The 19,955-nt window shown below is 49.4% G+C and overlaps 1 protein-coding gene across 8 annotated transcripts in view; it reads right to left on the bottom strand.

Moving 5' to 3' along the window:
* Positions 1–986: 986 nt before the first annotated feature.
* The window catches only part of PCNX1 (pecanex 1), a 388,730-nt gene continuing 369,761 nt past the window's right edge, over positions 987–19,955 (bottom strand). For all 8 annotated transcript variants that reach the window (XM_082275578.1, XM_082275580.1, XM_082275581.1 and 5 more), the window contains 2 exons: positions 4,068–4,208; positions 987–1,837 (listed from right to left, as the gene is read on the bottom strand). In XM_082275578.1, the coding sequence (XP_082131704.1) occupies positions 1,697–1,837; positions 4,068–4,208 (282 nt within the window). In that variant the 3' untranslated portion in view covers positions 987–1,696. The remainder of the gene's footprint in view (positions 1,838–4,067; positions 4,209–19,955) is intronic.

Below are 19,955 nucleotides of genomic sequence, written 5' to 3'. Positions count from 1 at the left end.
CAGGTAGAAAGATTGATATGGACACAATTACAGGCTCTTGCCTATTTTGTAGTACCTGCTCTCAAATGTTCATATTAGATAGATATGTTACGTTTAATGTAACAAACAGAATAGAATGAGTAGATCCAGCGTTGACAAACCCTTCTAATTAAAACATCACATTCCACTCCACCTGTAAATCATGATTAAACATACTAGGTTATAAACATATGTAGAATGGATTGAGACATTTGAAAAAGATGTGTGTTACACAGTTTTGTTTTCACGATGGAGCTGCTAAATTCAAGCAGAGGATTATTTTGGATTATAAGTGCAGTATAACTAATTTGTTTTTTGAATGTTACATGTTGTGACAGGTTCGCTTTAAAGAAAAAAGTGCTTTATTTTTATATTTACACTTCAAAATTCATGCCCCATTCACACCAGCATTGTCTTCCTGCAGACGCATTAAACTTACGAATGTTATTGTAAGATGTGTTACAGCAGCCCTTTCATTTTAATGGCCTTCCTAATGCACGAACGAACCAAAAATTGTTCATTAAGCATTTTCAGTGCAGTGCACAACTGCTAGGGAGGCGTTTCGGGGGGGGGGGGGGCATTTATAAAGAAATCTGCACCAGAGAATGGTAACGTGCATTACTGCACTGGTGTGAAGTGGGCCTAAATTAGTTTAGCAGAAAGGTGGACAGGTCAAATGGTGCATGAAACCTTAAAGCTGTTGAGAATTTCTTGCGTCTGAAGAAGCTAGGCGAACCAGATACTGATAACAGCTACTGTCTAACTTTTCAGGCAAGTATCACTTCACCTACCAGCCAAAGAGATATATGGGTGGCTGGCCTTACTGCGGAGGGCCAAGTTTTCTGCAAACATATTTATATGCTTCTATGTCATGCCACAACACATTCCATCACATTACCTTGGGGGGCGGGGGGGGGGGGGTAATATTAATTTGAGAAATCCAAAAAGGTAGGCAGATTTTTTTGGGGGGGAATACTACGTATTTTCTGTTCTGCACACTGAATGCATGGCTTCAGTATAGAGGAGTATAGACCAATGGCACAGCCTTTTTCTTCATAAAATCACTTTAATTTACCATACTTGTCTTTGTATATTTATATCTATATATATATATTTATAAATAAAACACTCTGACCAATATCAGTTTTTTCTTAGTGCATTGTTGTAGGAAAAAGAATGCTTTAGTGCAGTTTCCTCAATAAAAAGGACTTTGCCACAGTAAAAAGAAAATGAAAATAAGATGTAGTCTTCTGCGGTGTACAAAACATTTTACAGTTTGCAGATAAACGGATCCCTATGCAGTTGGGAGAAAAATGACCGTAAAAGGATTTAAAAAAAAAAAAAAAAAAAAAGACATGCTACAACATGAGACATGGCAATTATTTTTTGGCAAATAAATTAGAAAAATATGAAGATCATATTCTGAATGGAGAAATACAATATTTTTCTGACTTAAAGCATATGAAATGCATAGCATTATTTTGTTTTTACATTTAAAATAATGGTCTTATAACTTTCTGGTTTTATATTTTTTATGCAGGTGAACATCCACGGATGCTTAAAACAAACGCAGAAAAATAAATGTACATATCTGGGCTGCATTGGAGCCCTTAAAAGTCCCAACAGAGTAAAAGTTCTCTCCTTTCTGTAAGCTTGAAAAGATGACTGAAAGGCAGGCTTACACTTCGGCCCCAAGCTCAAGCACCCCAGTCTCAATCACAGCCACATATTTGTCCTCAATCTTAATCAGTAGGATTGTTTTGTCAATATGGGACCTATTACAAGGGTCTCTGCTGCAAGGCACCCAGCGGTGAATTACCTGTAGAAACCAATACAAGAAAACAGAAAAAGAGAGAAGGGAACAAGATCAAAGAGAAAAGCTAGCATTAGGAATCTTGACATGTTAAGTCACTTGCATGTTACTTGGTCCATTTGACAAAGGAAGTTACAAAGTACACACAGGTTCTAATTCATAAATTTAAACGGACCTGTCATGCAACACTGAAAAACCTTTTATTAAAATAAAAACTCACTGGTGACAGATTTGGGCTTGGAGTAATAGAGGGGACCCCTTAGATACTTGCAGTTCTTGTTCTGTATTTGAGAGAACAGTTTTTGACTGAATGGACAGGTGGAATGTAAATTCAGGTTTCAGAACCTGCACTAAGAGGCCCAAGCCATTCAGAGGGTGGGTGTGTGAGTACTTACACATACACACATTTTTAATCTTGATTTTAGGTATCTAAAACAATCCTTATTGCATGCAGCATGCTGAAAGGTAAATACTTCTACATTTATCTACTTTAACTGCCACTAGGTCAAGCTCTTATTGCAGTCTGTGACTCTGTTGGATATTGCACCTCAATTAACATCCCTTTGACAACAGAACATGAAATGACGGGAGCACTGTTCACTTAGACAGGATGACAGATAGTAATAAGCAAACAGATGTTCTAACCACTCCTTTTTTTACCGAGGAATGTTTTGACGGTAGTTTGGGCTTTAATATGAAGGTAATTTAAGTCACTGCTGGTATGAATGGGCCCAGTTATAACAATACATTGAAGATCCAGTAGTTAAAGTGAAATAATTTATCAAAATATTTAGATGGAATTAGACTTTAAGGCTTCTTTGATTACGGCTAAAGTGGAGTGGTAAGCAATAACCCACGCATTCCAGCAACTGGCTTACCAATAAATACGCTGAGAAAACAGACTACGGACTGGTTATACAGTGTGTCACTAAGTACCCTTGCATCCTATTAGGAAAAGAAACCCTTAGGCCCCTTTCACACTTGTGCGACTTGTCATGCAATTTGGGACTGCAAAATCGCATGACAAGTCATTCTCCATTATTTCCAATGAGTACCATTCATATCTGTATATCGCACCGACTTCAAAGTAGTCCCTGCACTACTTTGGCACATTTTGAAGCGTTTTAAGGCCAAAGACATTCAAGCCCAGTCAAACTCGCGGGAAAAAAGTTGCAGCAAAATCGCGGTAAAATTGCGTGACTTTGAAGTCGCACAAGTGTGAAAGGGGCCTTAGAGCTTCTATAGTGAGGGAATTTTTGAAAGCACATGTTACATTGCTGTCATCCACATCCTTTCTTCATGATTTGGTTAGTCACTGTACTGAAACCAGCAAGTTTTTATAATGCCATCAGGTTGACCGCCCTAGAAACAGCAACTTCAAAAACAAGTCAACTGTAGCAATGTGTCTGTCCTGACAGGCTCCATTTAAAGCTTTAGTGTCTAACTTTAAGAAAGCTACTTGGGGGAGAAGGGGTGACCATGCTGTGAAAGAAATGCTTAGAGGAGAGAAGCAAGTTGTAGATTGTAGGCTTGAAACCATGATTGCAAGGCAGACTGCATTAGCAGCTTTAGAACTTATACATTGCCTTTACTTTCTTTGCCAGCTCAAACTTCAGATATTCCTTTCAAATTAAAAAAAAAAAAAAAAAAGTATATGTATTTTGATTTGACAAATTGGATTAGGGTAAATAAAAAGTTGTAAAGTATGCGACATCGGGCAGGCACAGTACTCCTGTGTACAGGTTCCATCTTCCTGTGTGTGTTCCATGTGGAGGATTGGGTGAAATATTCATAAGAGTGATCACGTTAGCATTGCTTATACCAATGCTTATAAGGAAAAAAAAAATGAAAACTTACATTAGTCTAATTTTATATGTGTTGGAAAATAACAAAAGTGTGCTGTGGCTGGAAAAGTCCACAGCTTCTGATGTAAATTATGACCAAAAACTCTTATTTACAATACTCCCTGTTTATTAAAGCAGCAGTGCAACAATGTCTCCCATCTGAAACATTGAGTGATTCTTAAACTTCCCACCCATAATATATGGAACAGTATTTAACTCTCATGAGCAAAATTTTCCACCTTTAGCTATATATATATATAAAAAAACAAAAAACTTTATTAACTTAAAATGTCCGCAAAGCTCTGTTTTCATTTCGTCAGCTATACAATTAAGCCTAAAGGACAACAAATGTTTCTCCTTTGGAGATATTAATAGTAACCTGCGAAACCTACATGGCCTTCCATGCCTTCCTGAGGGCTCCAGTCCTTCCAGCTATTTTTTCCGGATTTTAGCCGCACCAGCTCATCAGGCCACTGCAGTTCTTTCCTTTTGGACATATTGACTCCTTCAAGCACCTGGCTTGGATCCACAATCTAAGGAGAGCAAAAGTGTGTCAATATGCAATAGCTACGAAGAGCATACGTCCTAAAAAGAGAAAATGTTTACACATCCTTAAGCGGCTTCACAAAACAAAAAAAAACAAATTTTTGTAAAATCTTACATGTAAAATTCCTTTCTCTGAGTCCTCCGACGGTCGCCGCCTCCTCTAAGTCATCACTGTTGGGTATTGTCTTCCTATCCGAAGGAATAGCTAGGCATATAGACTTAGTCCAAAGACAAAAGGCATTAGCATATACACACCCATAGGGGCTGTCCCATCTGGTCAATACCCCCACTGCATCACCACTCCCAACTCAGTTTGGTAGCATATCAGTAGGTAATAAGAACCCCAAAAGAGGGGCGGGGGTGGTGACTGTCTGAGGACTCAGAGAAAGGAATTTTACAGGTAAGATTTTACAAAAATTCAGTTTTCTCTTACGTCCTCCGACAGTCGCCGCCTCCTCTAAGTCATCACTGTTGGGATGTCCCAAAGCAGTATAGACATGAGGGGTGGGAGACGCAACCGTAGAAAAGGCAACGCAGCACCCACATCAGAGAAAGGAATCTTACATGCACCATAAGAGAACCAACTGGGCAACAGAAAACAATGCTCAACAGGAGCAACAGCCCAGGAAAGCAAATGCCAACAGCCAGGGACCCAGAAAAAAACTTAAGGGTCCATCATGGCACTGCCGCACTGAGAACTTTGCGGCCAAAGGAAGCATCAGCTGATGCCAGAACGTCTACTTTGTAGAATTTGGAAAAAGTGTGCACTGACGACCAAGTCGCAGCCTTGCACACCTGGGCCACCGAGGCCCGATGCCAATAGGCCCAGGACGCACTCAAAGATCTGGTAGAGTGCGCCTTAACAGGGAAGGGCGGAACCCGTTCCTTCAGAGCATAAGCCTGCTCAATGGTCTGTCTGATCCATTTGGCAATAGTTGCTGCAGAAGCAGCCATGCCCTTCCGAGATCCCTCAGGAAGGACAAAGAGGGAATCCGTCTTCCGAAAGGATTCCGTAGACGACAGGTAAACCCCGATCGCCCTGACAACATCCATGGAATGCAAAGCAATTTCCTTCGGATGTTTAGGCTTCGTACAAAGCGAAGGCAAGACAATTTCCTCATTAAGGTGGAACTCCGTGATCACCTTGGGAAGAAAGGACGGGGGTGTTCTCAACACCACCTTATCCCCGTGAATCACCAAGTAAGGGGAGCGGCAAGACAACGCCGCCAGCTCCGACACTCTGCGGGCCGAAGTGATCGCCACCAGAAAGGCAACCTTTTTCGACAGCAGAGACAACAATATCTCCCTGATGTTTTCAAAGGGAGCACGCTGTAACACGGACAGAACCAAGTTCAAGTCCCATGGAGGTAAAGGCTCCTTCCTGGGAGGAGCCAAATGTCGCACACCTTTAATGAAGGTGCGCACCAAGGAATGAGACGCCACGGGGCGTTGGAAAAGGACAGCCAGTGCAGACACCTGGCCCTTTATCGTGGCCAGCGCCAGGCGCTGATCCAATCCAGACTGGAGGAAAGCCAAGGTTCTCGACACCGAGTAAGAATGAGGGGAGAACCCCCTGGACTCACACCAGGCGAAATAGGCTTTCCAGGTACGGTAATAGATCTTACCAGAGGAGGATTTCCTAGCCTTGATCAGGGTAGGGATAACCTCAGGGGATAGACCCTTGTCCTTCAAGACACAGGTCTCAACAGCCAGGCCATTAAAGCCAGCGACTGTAAAGCAGGATGGAAGATCGGACCTTGAGACAGGAGATCTTCCCGCAGAGGCAGGCGCCACTGCCAGGTGAACAACGTCGACGTACCAGGACCGGCGAGGGCAGTCCGGCGCAACCAGAATCACCATGTGCGGTTCCGAGACCAATCTGCGAAGGAACCGGGATAGTAACTGAATCGGAGGAAAGGCATACATCAGACGATACTGATGCCAAGGGGCCACCAACGCATCCGAGGCGTCCGCCAACGGATCGCGCGTTCTTCCAACGAACCTTCCCACCTTTCGATTTAGCCGGGATGTGAACAGATCCACGTCTGGGGATACCCACCTCGCACACAGCATCTGAAAGACCTCCGGGTGTAGGGACCATTCCCCCTGGTCCAGGGTCTGGCGGCTCAGATAGTCGGCCTGCCAATTTTCCACACCCGGAATGTGAACTGCTGAGATCGCCGGGACATGAGTCTCGGCCCAAGACAGAATGTCAGTCACCTCCCGGGCGGCTCGAGCACTTCTGGTGCCCCCCTGGTGGTTGATGTAAGCCACCACGGTAGCATTGTCCGTCTGTACGCGAACAGGCAGGCCCCGGAGACGGTCCGACCACTGGAAGAGACAGAGTTTTATCGCTCGCAATTCCAGCACATTTATCGGGAGAGAGGACTCCTCCTCCGACCAAGTGCCCTGGGCAGACAGGTTGCCCAGGACTCCACCGCAGCCCGACAGGCTGGCGTCTGTGGTAACCACTGTCCACACCAATGGACGGAAGGACTTGCCTTCCGCTAACCGACGGGGACTGGATCCACCATAGAAGAGCCAATCTGGTCTGGCGACTCAAGGAGACATCCAGATCCAAGGACTGAGGTAGTCTGTCCCACCTGGCCAGGATCTCCGTCTGGAGAGCCCACGTGTGGAACTGGGCAAAGGGAATCGCCTCGAAGGCCGACACCATCAACCCCAGGCCCCGCATACAGGTCCTGAGTGACGAGGACGGATTGTCCCTGAGGGACCCGAGTTCGTCCCGCAAAGTCCGGAGCTTGTCCTCCGGCAAGAACACCTTTGCCTGAGCAGAGTCCAGAACCATTCCCAGATAGGGAAGGCAAAGCGATGGAGACAACGCCGATTTTTGAACGTTGATGGTCCATCCGAACTCCTGGAGCGTCTGTACCGTGACGGACAGATCGCGCACAAGGTCCTGGCTGGAACGCGATCTCAGAAGCAGATCGTCCAGGTACCCCAGGACCGCAATGCCCTGGGCCCGCAGCAGGCCCAGAACCGGCGCCAACACCTTGGTAAACACCCTTGGTGCCGAAGCGAGACCGAAAGGTAACGCCACAAACTGGTAGTGGTCCTCTGCGACAGCAAACCGAAGGTACCGCTGATGACCCTCGAAAATGGGGATGTGCAGGTACGCATCCTTCAGATGTATCGAAGCCAGGAATTCCCCTGGACTCAAGGAGGCCACAATCGAACGGAGAGACTCCATTCGAAACTTCCGAACACGCACGAAGCGGTTCAGCGCTTTTAGGTCCAGAATAGGACGCACTTTGCCCTCCTTCCTGGGCACAGTGAACAGATTCGAATAAAACCCCCGAAACCTGTCCCGATGAGGCACCGGGACAATCACTCCCTGAGCAAGCAGGTCCTGCACTGCTTGATGCAAGTCCTGCAGACGCCCCGGAAGCAGATGAAGATTGGAGGGAAAGAATCTGTCCGCCGGCCGGGAAAGGAATTCGATCTTGTAACCTGATCGATTTCCTGAACCCACCTGTCCGATATCCGGAGCAGCCAAGGTTGGAGGAAACCGCGCAAACGTCCCCCCACCCCTGAAACGGGTGAGGGCGCCCCTTCAGGCAGAGGCGGATTGTCCCGCCGAGCCGGCATTGCCGGCCTTCTGCTTACTCGCCCAGGGCTTCTTCTGGTTGCCCTGAGCCTTGAAGGGCTTGCCCTTGGATTGGTTCCGAAAGGCACGAAAGGACCCCTGATTGGATCTAGGCGCAGAACCCCGCTTGCCATGGAAAGACTTGTTCTTCGGGTTCTGGGGCAGCATAGTGCTCTTGCCCCCCGTGACGCCTTTCACCAAGGTGTCCCAACGCCTCGCCAAAAAGGCGAGAGCCAGCATAGGGAAAAATCAGCCACAGTTTTCCTTGAGGACTGGTCGGCCGACCAGCTCTTCAGCCATATCAGTCGCCGGTTTAGTACCGCGACACTAGAGAGGCGAGCCACCAAGGGGGCCTCATTTAAGGCTGCATCACACAAGTACATGACTCCTTGGTGGATCTGATCCACCATTTCCAGCCGGGCAGGCGGCACGTCATCCGACACAAGATTGCCCCTAAGCATCTTAATCCAATCAGCCACCGCCTGAGCCACCAGAACAGACGCGAAAACGGGTCTGAGCAACGAACCCGCCACCGTATAGGAATGGCGGGCTAGAGACTCCAACCGCCGGTCCGTGGGATCCCGGAAAACCGGGGTATCCTCAGTAGGAACCAAGGTAGCCTTGTTCAATACGGCCACAGTGTGATCCACCTGTGGAGGCACACACCATCGTGATTCCGTAGCCGGCGCAAAAGGATAAAGCAATTTGAACCGACTAGGTACCAGGAATGGACGTCTTAACGTGTGCCACATTTCATTAACAGTGTAATGGAATTCCGCTGGGTAGGGAAAAACCTGCGTAGACTTGCGGGTCCTGTGCGTCCCAAATGAGGACACAACGCCCGGAGGACAGGGCTCATCCTCTAAATGCAAAGTTTCTTTAACAAACAATTAACTAATCCATGGTCGCCCGTTCTTCAGGTGACCCTGGGGAGGATGTATCAACACCCTCCATTTCAGCCTCCCCCTCAGACCCCGGGGGGTCTAAGGATGAGCGGGACCCTGAAAAGGGCACGCTCGCTGCAGCAGCCATATCCCCATCTGAATCAGAAGAGAGACAACCTGGGCCTCTTTCTCGCAGCCCGTTCAGACATCAGCACTTCCATATTTGCCACCAAAGTCGCTACTACAGCAGCCAGATTGGGTCGCAGCGGAGCCACAGGAGAACTGAGGCCCCCCACCAAAGCTAGAGGAAACTTGCTTTCCTGAGAATCCATGGCTCAAGTTATCAGAAACAAACTACAGTGCAAAAACGGTGTACTGTCCCCTTTAAGAACGCTGAGGTGTGCGCAGCCCACCGCTACCGCTACAGTGATGAAAGACCCCCAAAGGAGAAAAGAAACTGAGCCAGAAGCGATATACAGAGGGAAATTGAAAGTGATAACCTGCAGAGCCCGCAGAGCGTTGCTACCAGTGTCCTTGCTGCTGATGGAAAGGAAGTGCTGCTGGAGAGGGCTGGACTATAAGCCAGACCCCGGGAAAATGGCTGCCCCATAGGGATGCATTGGAGACTACGCCAAAATGGCCGCCGACATGCGGTCGGACCGATCGTTCCACCACCCACAAAATGGCGGCGGATGGCGCCAAAATGACATGCAGGATTGCCCCAGAGGAGCTATACATGTGTGCCCATATCAATGATGGCGGACCGCGCGAAAATGCACCGCTGCGGTCGCCACACAAGCACCAACGTCTGCACCCCCAACATGCACCTAAGGTGACACAGGGACAGGGACCCCCAGGCAACACACAGATCTGCACAAGCGATCCCCGCAGGAATCGCACAGGGAGTCACACAGGCACAGACATGGGGAACACACAGCAACACAGACTGCCACCCCAGACAGAGGCCCCACACAGAAAAGTACTTACCTGTACCAGATGGCGTGGGGAGCCTCCATGCACGGAAAACCTCTGTCCTCATCTGACAGGGAGTGCCATGAGCCAGGGACATGACGCTGCAGCACCGCAGACGAGTCCTGTGAGGTAGCCACCTCACGGCTGCATCCCTGTAGCGAACAGGGATGGGTCGTTCGTAATGCCAGGGCGAACCATAGCTGAACGCTCGATGGCGGGCTGGGGGTCCATCTGACCCTTTTGCTCTGGAGAACCAGGGCGGCCAGTCCGAATCCCAGCACCGCATGATCCATCTTCTTCCGAAGAGAAGACTAAAGGCCCGTACACACGTGCAGATTGTCGACCGATTGGCCGATTTTCGGCTTGTTAGTATGATGCTTCCGACAGCCGACAGCGCACTGTCGGCCGAACAGAATCTGTCGTGCAAGCATTAAAATGTTTGTATGCCGACACCAGAACGGCCGATTGTTCGCCAGTCAGTACAGAATTCGGCTGACAGACAGCAGATTTGCAAGACTGGGCATGCTCGGAAAAGAAAAAAGACCAGGAAAGTTAACCATCACATGACATCACTTCTGCAGTCGGCTGTTGTTGGCCAACAAAATTTGTGTGCAGTCTTTTGCGCTTTTCAACAGACAAGACAGCCCTCGGACAAAAGACGGCCGATCGTTCGGCCGACGATCGGTACGTGTGTACGGGGCTTAACACTAGAAGCTGACAAAATAAACAGCTAGTAAAGTAAAAAACTGACATTTTCAAAGAAAATCAAATAAAAGATTAGGAAGGCTGAGACTGAAGCCCCAGAACAAGGGAAGCCTGACTATTTCTGACGCTAGGCAGATTAAAACTAAGTTGGGAGTGGTGATGCAGGGGGGGTATTGACCAGATGGGACAGCCCCCATTGGTGTGTATATGCTAATGCCTTTTGTCTTTGGACTAAGTCTATATGCCTAGCTATTCCTACGGACAGGAAGACAATACCCAACAGTGATGACTTAGAGGAGGCAGCGACTGTCGGAGGACGTAAGAGAAATGTAAATTTAAAGTGGAGTTCCACCCTAAAATGATACTTGCCTCCATCTTCTCGCTCCGGGTCACCTGAAAAACAAATAGATAATCGCATTTTTTTTTTTTTACTTACCTCGTAGAGAAGAAAATATACTTACCTTACTTCCTTCTTCCTCCCCTCGGTGGCCACGGCCCGTCGTCACTTCCTGGCTTTGCAATGATTCCTGGGAGCTGAACGTCATCGCTCCCAGGAATCATTGCGCCTGCACCGGCCCAGACGTCAGTTCTGGGGCGTGCGCATCATTCCCTTCTAAACAGCTTCTGGGCATGCCCAGAAGCTGTGGAGGGATGACGCGCACGCACCGGAAGTGACGTCGGGGCCGGTGCAGTGCATCGGGGGACAGAAGAAGACTGAAGAGGACGCAGAAGAGGATCGCGCTGGCTTCAAGCTGCCCACACCTGAGATGGCAGCACTGGACAATACTTTTTCAAGGTAAGTATTTGTCCTAAAAGGTAAGTGCAACCCGGGACAGTTTAGAGGCTAGCCATTGTGGAATGAACTAGCCCCGACTGTCCCGGGGGTATTTTTATTAAAAAAAGTATTCCAGGGTGGAACTCCGCTTTAAAGAAAAGTATAGCCAAAGCCTTTTTGGCTATCGTCGTCCTATGGATCACAGGGGCGCAGTTCCCTCTGCACTGGAAAGGTCTGAAAGGATTCTGACCATATCAAGGTGCCTGGACTGGCAACTGGCTCAGCCTCTCAGTGATTCGCTGAGAGCCTGAGCCAGCCATTCCCACCCCCTCCACAGCCCTGATAGTCACCAGCTCTCTGCAGCCTACACCAGTTTTGTGATAAAGCAGTAAACACAGGGTGTTGGGACCTGTGTCCCTCAATGAGCTCCAAGCAAAAAAGATTTTATGGGGAGTGCAACATTTTTTTTCTTTTCTCCTAGCACCCTGGACAAAAAGTCTAAGCTGTGCTCAGCCATTCATAGGCAGCTTTGTATACTGAGAATGAGCCAGAGGGGCGAGCTGATGTCACAATCTCTGACTATAATCAGAGAAAGCTTTGTATTCATTCACAGAATACAAATCTACCTATGAATGGCTGAGCACCCTCCAGACCGACTCAATTTTGTTCCGGGTCTAAAATGGGAAGTCTGTCTCACAGTCGAAGCCAGCACTGTGTACTTTATGTAGCTGAAAGTACATACAGCACTTCGAGCCAGTGCAGCACTTAGTTAAGGACATAGTTCGCTTGGACCAAACTAGTAAAAGTGACAGTAAACATAGAAATCAGCTTTAAGTAAAAATGAAAGATTTGGTCTCAAAACCACCTCGTCTCCTTGTGTAAAACAAGAAAAGGCTCTTTACGAGAGTTAACTGCTAACTCAGAAACATGCCTAACAGACTTAATGGAAATCAAGAAGGCAACTTTAAAAGTGAAACTTTTTTTTTTCCATTAAAAATAACAAACACATTATACTTACCTGCTATGTGAAGTGGTTTAGTACAGAGCAGCTCAGATCTTCCTCTTCTTGGGTCCCTCTTTGGCTCTCCTGGCCCCTCCCTCCTGGTTGAGTGCCCCCACGGCAGACAGCTTACTACTTACTGGGGCACCCGAGCCGAGCCGCAGCTCTGTGACCATTCAAGCACGGAGCAGCAGCAGCTTGGCCCCCTTTCTCCTCATCAGCTGACTGACTTATTGACAGCTGCAGGAGCCAATGGCACCACACTGCCATCTCAGCCAATGAGGAGGGAGAGTCCTGGGCAGCAGAGACCCTCCTCCAACATTGCTGTATCGAGATGGGCTCAGGTAAGTATTGAGGGGGGGCTGCTGCACACAGAAGGCTTTTTATCTTAAACAGCAGAAAAAAATTCCCAAAATCTCCAAAAAAATCCTCTCAAAAAGCGGCCTGCAAAACATTGCAGCCAAAAGCAGCATCCGCAGATGCCAGCACAGCTATTGTATAACATTTTGTGAAAGTGTGCACAGACGACCAGATGGCTGCCTTGCCAACCTGCACCGCTGATGGCAGAAGGCCCAAAAGGCACGAAGCACCCATGTAGAAAGCACCTTAACAAGGAACAGAGGATTCTGACCCTTGATGGAATAGGCCTGCGCCACAGCCCATCTTGTCCACCTGGAAATGGGCGCGGCAGACACGACCAACCCTTCGAGAAGTCCATCCGTAAAGAACAAATAGTAAGGCTAATTTCCTAAACGACTCGGTTGCCGCAAGGTACACCCTGATCGCCTGACCCACATCCAGAGAGTGCAAGGCAATCTCCTTAAGATGTCCATGCTTAGAACACAGGGAAGGCAACACAATGTCATTATTCAGATGGAAATCAGAAAACCTTAGGGAGGAACAACTGACAAGGGTGAAGCACCACCTAATCTCTGTGAACCACCAGGTAAGGTGAACGTCAAGACAACGCCGCCAGCTCCAACACCCTGTGAGTAGAAGTAATAGCCACCAAGAAAGTTACCATTTGGGACAATGTAAGCAGAGGAACCTCGTGAATATTTCCGAAAGGTGGGTACTGGAGAACCGACAGCACCAAATTGAGATCCCATGGAGGCAACGCAGACCGTACTAGGGCGCTAAGTGGAGAACCTACTGAAGACAGGTTTGAACCAAAGAATGTGTAGCCAAAGGACGGCAAAAGACCTGTCCCTTGATGGGACCTAAGGCTAGGCGCTGCTCAACACCTTGGAAGAATGTCAAAATCCGAGCCACCGAAATGGAACCGGTATGAACCCCAAGAGACTCAACAAGCAATGTACGCCTTCCAGCGAGATGGTAAAACCTTCCTAGATGTAGATGCTTTAGTCTTTTACAACATGGGAATCACCGATTCAGAAAACCCCCTATCCTGCAACACCTGGCCTTCAACAGCCAAGCTGTTAAAGCCAGGGACAGTAAAGCAGGATGAAAGATTGGCCCCTGTGCCAATAAATCTTCACTGAAAGTCTCCAAGGGGCATCGGCAACCAGCCGTACCAGATTGGCATAGCAAGACCGGCGCGGCCAGTCTGGAGCCACTGGGATGATCGGATTCCCTTCTGTCTTGATCCCTAGCCAGAAGACCCGCCAGAAGTTTTTAGCAAGGCAAAAAGCGTACGTATATCATAAGATTTTGACCCCAAGGAGACACCAGTGCATCTGTGATGTAGGCCAGAGGATCCCGAGACCTTGCCACTATTCTCTGTATCTTCCTGTTGAGAAGAAAGGCCAACAGGTCCACCTCTGGAGTTCCCCACCAGAGACACAGCTGAACCTTAGAAAGCTGGCTACCAAGGCCCGAGCCGCCAGGAAAATTCTTGTGCCCTGTTGGTGATAGACATAGGCCATGGCATTGTCCGACAGATCCTTACCTTGCACTCCTGAAGGCGATTTGTCCAATGAGCCAGACAAATCTTATCGCCCAAAGTTCCAGTATATTGATCGATAGTCTTGACTCCTCCAAAGTCCAGACCCCTTGAGCACACATCCGTGTCCAAAACACCTCCCCATCCAGAGAGGCTGGCAACTGTGGAGACCACAGTCCAACAGGGCAAATCCTTCCTTCCTTCCTTCCCCTGTACTGAAGCGCTGGAGAGTGAAGTCACCTTATCAGGGACCCTCTTGTATCCCGGCTCAACCAGATCAGATTGTCTAGAGACTGTGGCTTCTTGTCCAATTGGCAAGAATCTCTCTTTGCAGAGGTCTCGAGTGGAACTGTGCAAACGGAACCGCCTTGAAGGTAGACACCATCAGGCACCGCACCCACATGCAAGTCCTGAAAAATGATCGACTGCTGGACAACAGGAGCCAAAATCGCATCCTGCAGCCTTTGGAGTTTTTTCCCCTGGAAGAAACACCCTGGCTGAAGCAGAGTTCAGAGTCAGACCCAGATGGTCCAACTTAGTGGACGGAGCCAGAGCAGATTTTTGGAAGTTCAATTTCCAACCAAACTCCTGCAGTGTCCATACAGTAATTTCCAGGTTGTCCTTTAGAGCAGTCTGAGACTGCTCACAGAAGAGCATCCAGGTACCCAGTATCGCAATCCCCCCGCTGCAGCTACAATGCCAACACTTTTGTAAATACCCGAAGTGGTAAAGCAAGACCAAAAGGTAATGCCGGCAAAGCAGAGGAAACCCTGATGACCGACATATATTGGAATATGAAGGTAAGCGTCTTTATGTGGGGATGCCGCTATCGCACGAATGGACTCCATTCAGAACTTCTGTACCCGCACGAGGCCATTCAAAGCCCTGAGGTCCAGCATTGGATGAACCTTGCATTCCTTCCTGGGAACTGTAAACAGGATTGACAAGAAACCTTGAAAAGGTTCAGATTTTGGAACCGGAACAATCTTGCACCGACCCGAAGAGACCCTGCAGGCGGTCTGGGGACAAACACAGATTGGAAGGAAAGAACCTCACTGGAGGATGAGACTGAAACTCGATCTTGTAACCAGAGTCACATCATTGAGGTGGAAGGCAGACACCACCTTAGGGAGAAAGGATTGGTTGGGTCGCAGAACAACCTTATCCCTATGAACGACCAGATAAGGCGAACGGCAGGACAGAGCCGCCAATTCAAACACTCTGCGAGCAGAGGCGATAGCCACCAGAAGCAACTTTCTGGGACAACACAGGCAGAGACACTTCCCTGATATTCTCAAAGGGAGGTAGTTGCAAAGCGGACGAAACCAAATTCAGATCCCACGGAGGCAAGGGGGTTCTCATTGGAGGAGCCAGATGACGCACCCCTTGAATAAAGGTGCGAATCAGAGAATGTCGCCAGGGACGCTGAAAGTAAAAAAACAGCCAAGGTCGACACCTGACCTTTGATCGTGCCCAGCGCCATACATTGGTCCACACCTTTCTGCAAGAAGGCCAAGACCCTCGCCACCGAAAAGGAGCGAGGATACAACCCCTGCGACTCACACCAGGCAATGCACGCCTTCCAGGTACGACGATAAATCTTCCTGAAAGTAGCCTTTCAAACTCTCAGCAAGGCAGGAATCACTGCATCGGAGAGACCTGTGTGTCAACACCTGGCCTTCAACAGCCAAGCCGTTAAAGCCAGAGACCATAAAGCAGGATGGAAAAATCGGCCCTTGAGACAGCAGATCTTCCCACAGAGGCAGCCGCCACGGAGGTTCGACGACCATCTTTACGAGGTCTGCATAACCAAGACCGGCAAGGCCAGTCTGGGGCCACAAGAATCACCAGCACCTGTTCCAACGCCAACCTGTGGAGGAACTTGGACAACAGTTGAATCTGGGGAAAGGCATAAATAAGCTGATACCGGGGCCAAGGCACAACCAACGCGTCTGAGGCATCTGCCAGAGGATCTCGAGCTCTGGCCACAAACCTTTCCACCTTTCTGTTCAGAAGGGAAAAGATCCACCTCCGGTGTCCCCCACCAGGCACACAGGAGGTGAAACACCTCTGGAGGCAGGGATCATTCCCCCTGATCCCAGGACTGACAACTCAGATAGTCCGCGTGCCAGTTCTCCACTTCAGGAATGTGAACAGCGGAAAGAGCTGGAACGTGCGCCTCGGCCCAAGTCAGAATCTCGGCCACTTCGTTGGCCGCCCAGGCACTCCTCGTGCCCCCTTGATGATTGATGTAAGCCACAGCCGTGGCATTGTCGGTCTGTACCCAAATCGGGTGCCTGTGCAACTGAGGAGCCCAATGGAGCAGGCAGAGTTTGATCGCCCTGAGCTCCAGAACATTTATCGGTAAGGAAGATTCCTCCCTCGACCACGTTCCCTGGGCACAAAGAGTGCCCAGTACTCCCCCCCCCCCCCCAGCCCGTCAGGCTGGCATCTGTGGCGATTACCGTTCACAACAGCGGCAGAAAAGACTTGCCCTGGCTCAGAGCGGACAACAGAAGCCACAACGAAAGCTGCAACCTCGTGCGACGGCTCAAACAAACAATCCTGTCCAAGGACTGAGAGTCCTTGTTCCATTTGGCAAGGATCTCTGCTTGCAGAGTCCTTGTGTGAAACTGGGCAAACGGGATCGCCTCGAAGGCCGACACCATCAGCCCCAGGGACCTTATGCAGGTCCACAGGGAGGAGAGATCGTTATCCCTGAGGGTCCCGATCTCGCCCTGCAAGGTCAGAAGTTTGTCTTCTGAAGAAAAACCTTTGCTTGAGCGGAGTCCAAGACCATGCCCAGATAAGCCAGACATACTGACAGGGTCAGTGACAACTTCTGGACGTTGATGGTCCACCCGAACTCCCTGAGCTTCTGAACCGTGACTGTCAGATCGTCCGCCAGAGTGGCACATGAACCTGCCCGAAGCAGGAGGTAGTCCACATAACCGAGGACCGCAATCCCCCTATTGCGCAGCAGAGCCAGCACCGAGGCAAAAACCTTTGTGAAGACCCTCGGAGCAGAAGCTAGACCAAAGGGTAATGCCACAAATTGAACGTGCTCTTCCGCTACTGCAAAGCGGAGATAACGCTGATGACCTTCATAGATAGGGATGTGCAGATACGCATCTTTTAAATCGACGGAGGCCAGAAAATCTCCTTGGTTTAAAGACGCCACCACCGACCGGATGGATTCCATTTGAAACTTCTGCACCCGTACAAAGTGGTTCAGAGATTTGAAGTCCAGGATTGGACGCACTTTGCCCTCCTTTCTGGGCACCTTGAACAGGTTGGAATAGAAACCTCAAAACCTGTCCCGCTTAGGGACCGGGACAATAATGCCCTGTGCAAGAAAATCTTGCACTGCCCCCTTGAGATCCGTTAAATGATCCGGAGACAAACGGAGATATGATGGAAAAAACCTGTCTGCTGGGCTAGACCGAAATTCGATCTTGTACCCCTGTACGAATAAGTTTGTGAACCCATTTGTCTTGAATCAAAGACGTCCAGGGTTCCTGAAAGTAACGCAGACGTCCCCCGACCCCTGAACTGGGTGAGGGCGTCCCTTCATGCTGAGGAAGACTTGGCCGCAGCACCGGATTGACCGGCCTTGGGCTTACCTGACCAAGCCTTCTTGTTGCCACCGGAGGCTTTGAACGGTTTACCATTCTCCTGTGCCTCTGAGGCACCAAAAAGCCCCCGATGAGCCTTGAAGGAGGGGCTCCGCTTACCACGGGGAGCCTTACCCTTCGTGGACTGGGGAAGAAGAGTACTCCTACCCCCAGTGAGACCCTTGATCATCTCATCCAAAGAGTCACCAAAAAGGCATTCCCCCAAAAAGGGGAGATCAGACACGGTCTTCTTAGACGCTTGGTCCGCCGACCAGCTCTTCAGCCACACCATGCGGCGAAAAGCAATCCCCACCGCAGACAATCTTAGGATCAGGGGAGCCAGAGGGTGTCGCACAGATACACCATGGCCTGGGCCATTTGATCCGTGAGCTCAATGAGAGTCGGGGGAACCGACTCAGTCAGCAGGTTGCTCTTAAGCACCTTAATCCATTCCGTGACCATGTCAAGTGCAGGTGGCAGGAAAGTGATTCCATGCGCCTGTCCACTGGGTCCTTAAACACCGGGGAGTCCTCCACGGGCACCACTGGGGATTTATTCAACCGCGAAACAGTGTGGTCAACCTTAGGTGTCACCGCCCAGCAATTAGAAACAGAGTCTAAGAGAAACCGGCATTGGAAACGCTTGGGCACTGCCAGCACGTGCTTAATGCGCCACCATTGCTCATTCACGATCTTGTGAAACTCCTCGGGGCAGGCGATAACCTGGCCGACTTCTGGGCTTTGCGGGAGCGAACCAGTGCTTCAACCAAAGCGCGTTCCCGCGCTGCAGCGGACAAGGACTCACCCTCCTCGCCGTCTGAGTGTGAGGACAGGTATCCCTCATGGAGGGGAGTATCCGTGACAACCACATCAGGCTCTGAATCAGAAGACTGAGAGGGCATCAGCCTTTTTTGAGCAGCAACTTGTGACATGACAAGATCTACTTTGGACGCCAAAGTTTCTATGGCTGCAGACAGAGGCTAGGGAAGGCGATACGGATTGCCTGGATGCACAGATAAGATCAGTGGGGAAATTTTCACTCTGGGGACTCCATATTAGCAATGTTACAAAAAAGGTACACTGGCCTTTAAATCCGCGATTGCAGTCCTCACCGCTAAACCGCGCTACAGCTAGAGTCTGCCTTTAGCTAGCAGAGAAATTGATAGAAGTCAAATGTGTCTGGATAGTGCCCAAAAAGACTGAAGACCCCCTTACTGTAACAGCCACCGCTCTTCACGCTGTCTACAGAAAGTGAAACTGACTGGGAGGAAGTGACCAAAACATCACTAGAGGCCGAAGTTCCTCTGAGCCAAAAAAACATGATGCCATAATAAAGTATATAGAAAGCACAGGGAAAATGACTGCCGCCCATACACCCAAAAACTGCATCAAACACCCAGCCAGGCCAGAAAATGTCTGCTGCCCTTACACTGAAACAACCTGGCAGCCCACACCTAAAATGGCGTCCAAAAACTGCGCCAGCAATCAGGAGCCCAGGGAACAAGGCCACCGCGGGAATCCACCATAGGGAACCCCCTAGGACAAGGTACTAGTCATTCACCCCCCCAGGCATTAAGATGCCTCTACAGCTCCCCCGGTGGGAGCAGGGAGGGCAGGACCTTTCCTGACAGGCCAGGGGGACCTCACAGAGACCGCAGCTCTGACATCCCCAGGAGTGGGCCCACATCATCCCCACAGATGACTGTCCCAGGGTCACAGGGGGCGTAGCATCACTCACCATACCATGGACCATGGGGCTCTGCTCCGATATGGTACGGCTCCCACCCTGAGTGGGGGTGCAGTCAGCCAAGAGGGGTACGGTGCAACTCAGGGCGTCCCAGGTTGATGCGTCCTGGCGAAAGTGCCCTTCGCAGGCTAGTCCCCATCCGTCAGGGCACCGTTGTGGCAAGGCCTGAGCGGACCACAACCTGCTCATGCTCGTTGGCCAGGCTGGGAGACCATAAGGATCTAGATTATCCAGTACGAAACCCCAGCCCGGCTGTCGCTTGTAGTTCACCAGGAGGATCCCCCTGACACTAGCTAGTGATAGTGAGTAAAGAAAAAATAAAAAACATTTCTCAAAGAAAATAAAAAATGAGACCGGAGTCCAAGCAGGGAACCTAGATCCTACTCCTAAGCTAGGCAGCAAGAAACTGATAAGTAAGCACGATGTGTCTGGGGTAATGTTTGAAGGGACAGCCCCTAAAGGTGTGTCTAGTGAAAAGTATTTCTTTGAAGTTTCACTGCCTAGCCTACTCCTGAAGAGGGCGCATTA

This window comes from Pelophylax lessonae, assembly GCF_965119305.1.
Source record: "Pelophylax lessonae genome assembly, chromosome: 13".
Taxonomy (NCBI): domain Eukaryota; kingdom Metazoa; phylum Chordata; class Amphibia; order Anura; family Ranidae; genus Pelophylax; species Pelophylax lessonae.
Note: the sequence above shows the minus strand (reverse complement) of the source record. Positions and strands in the feature narration are given on the sequence as shown.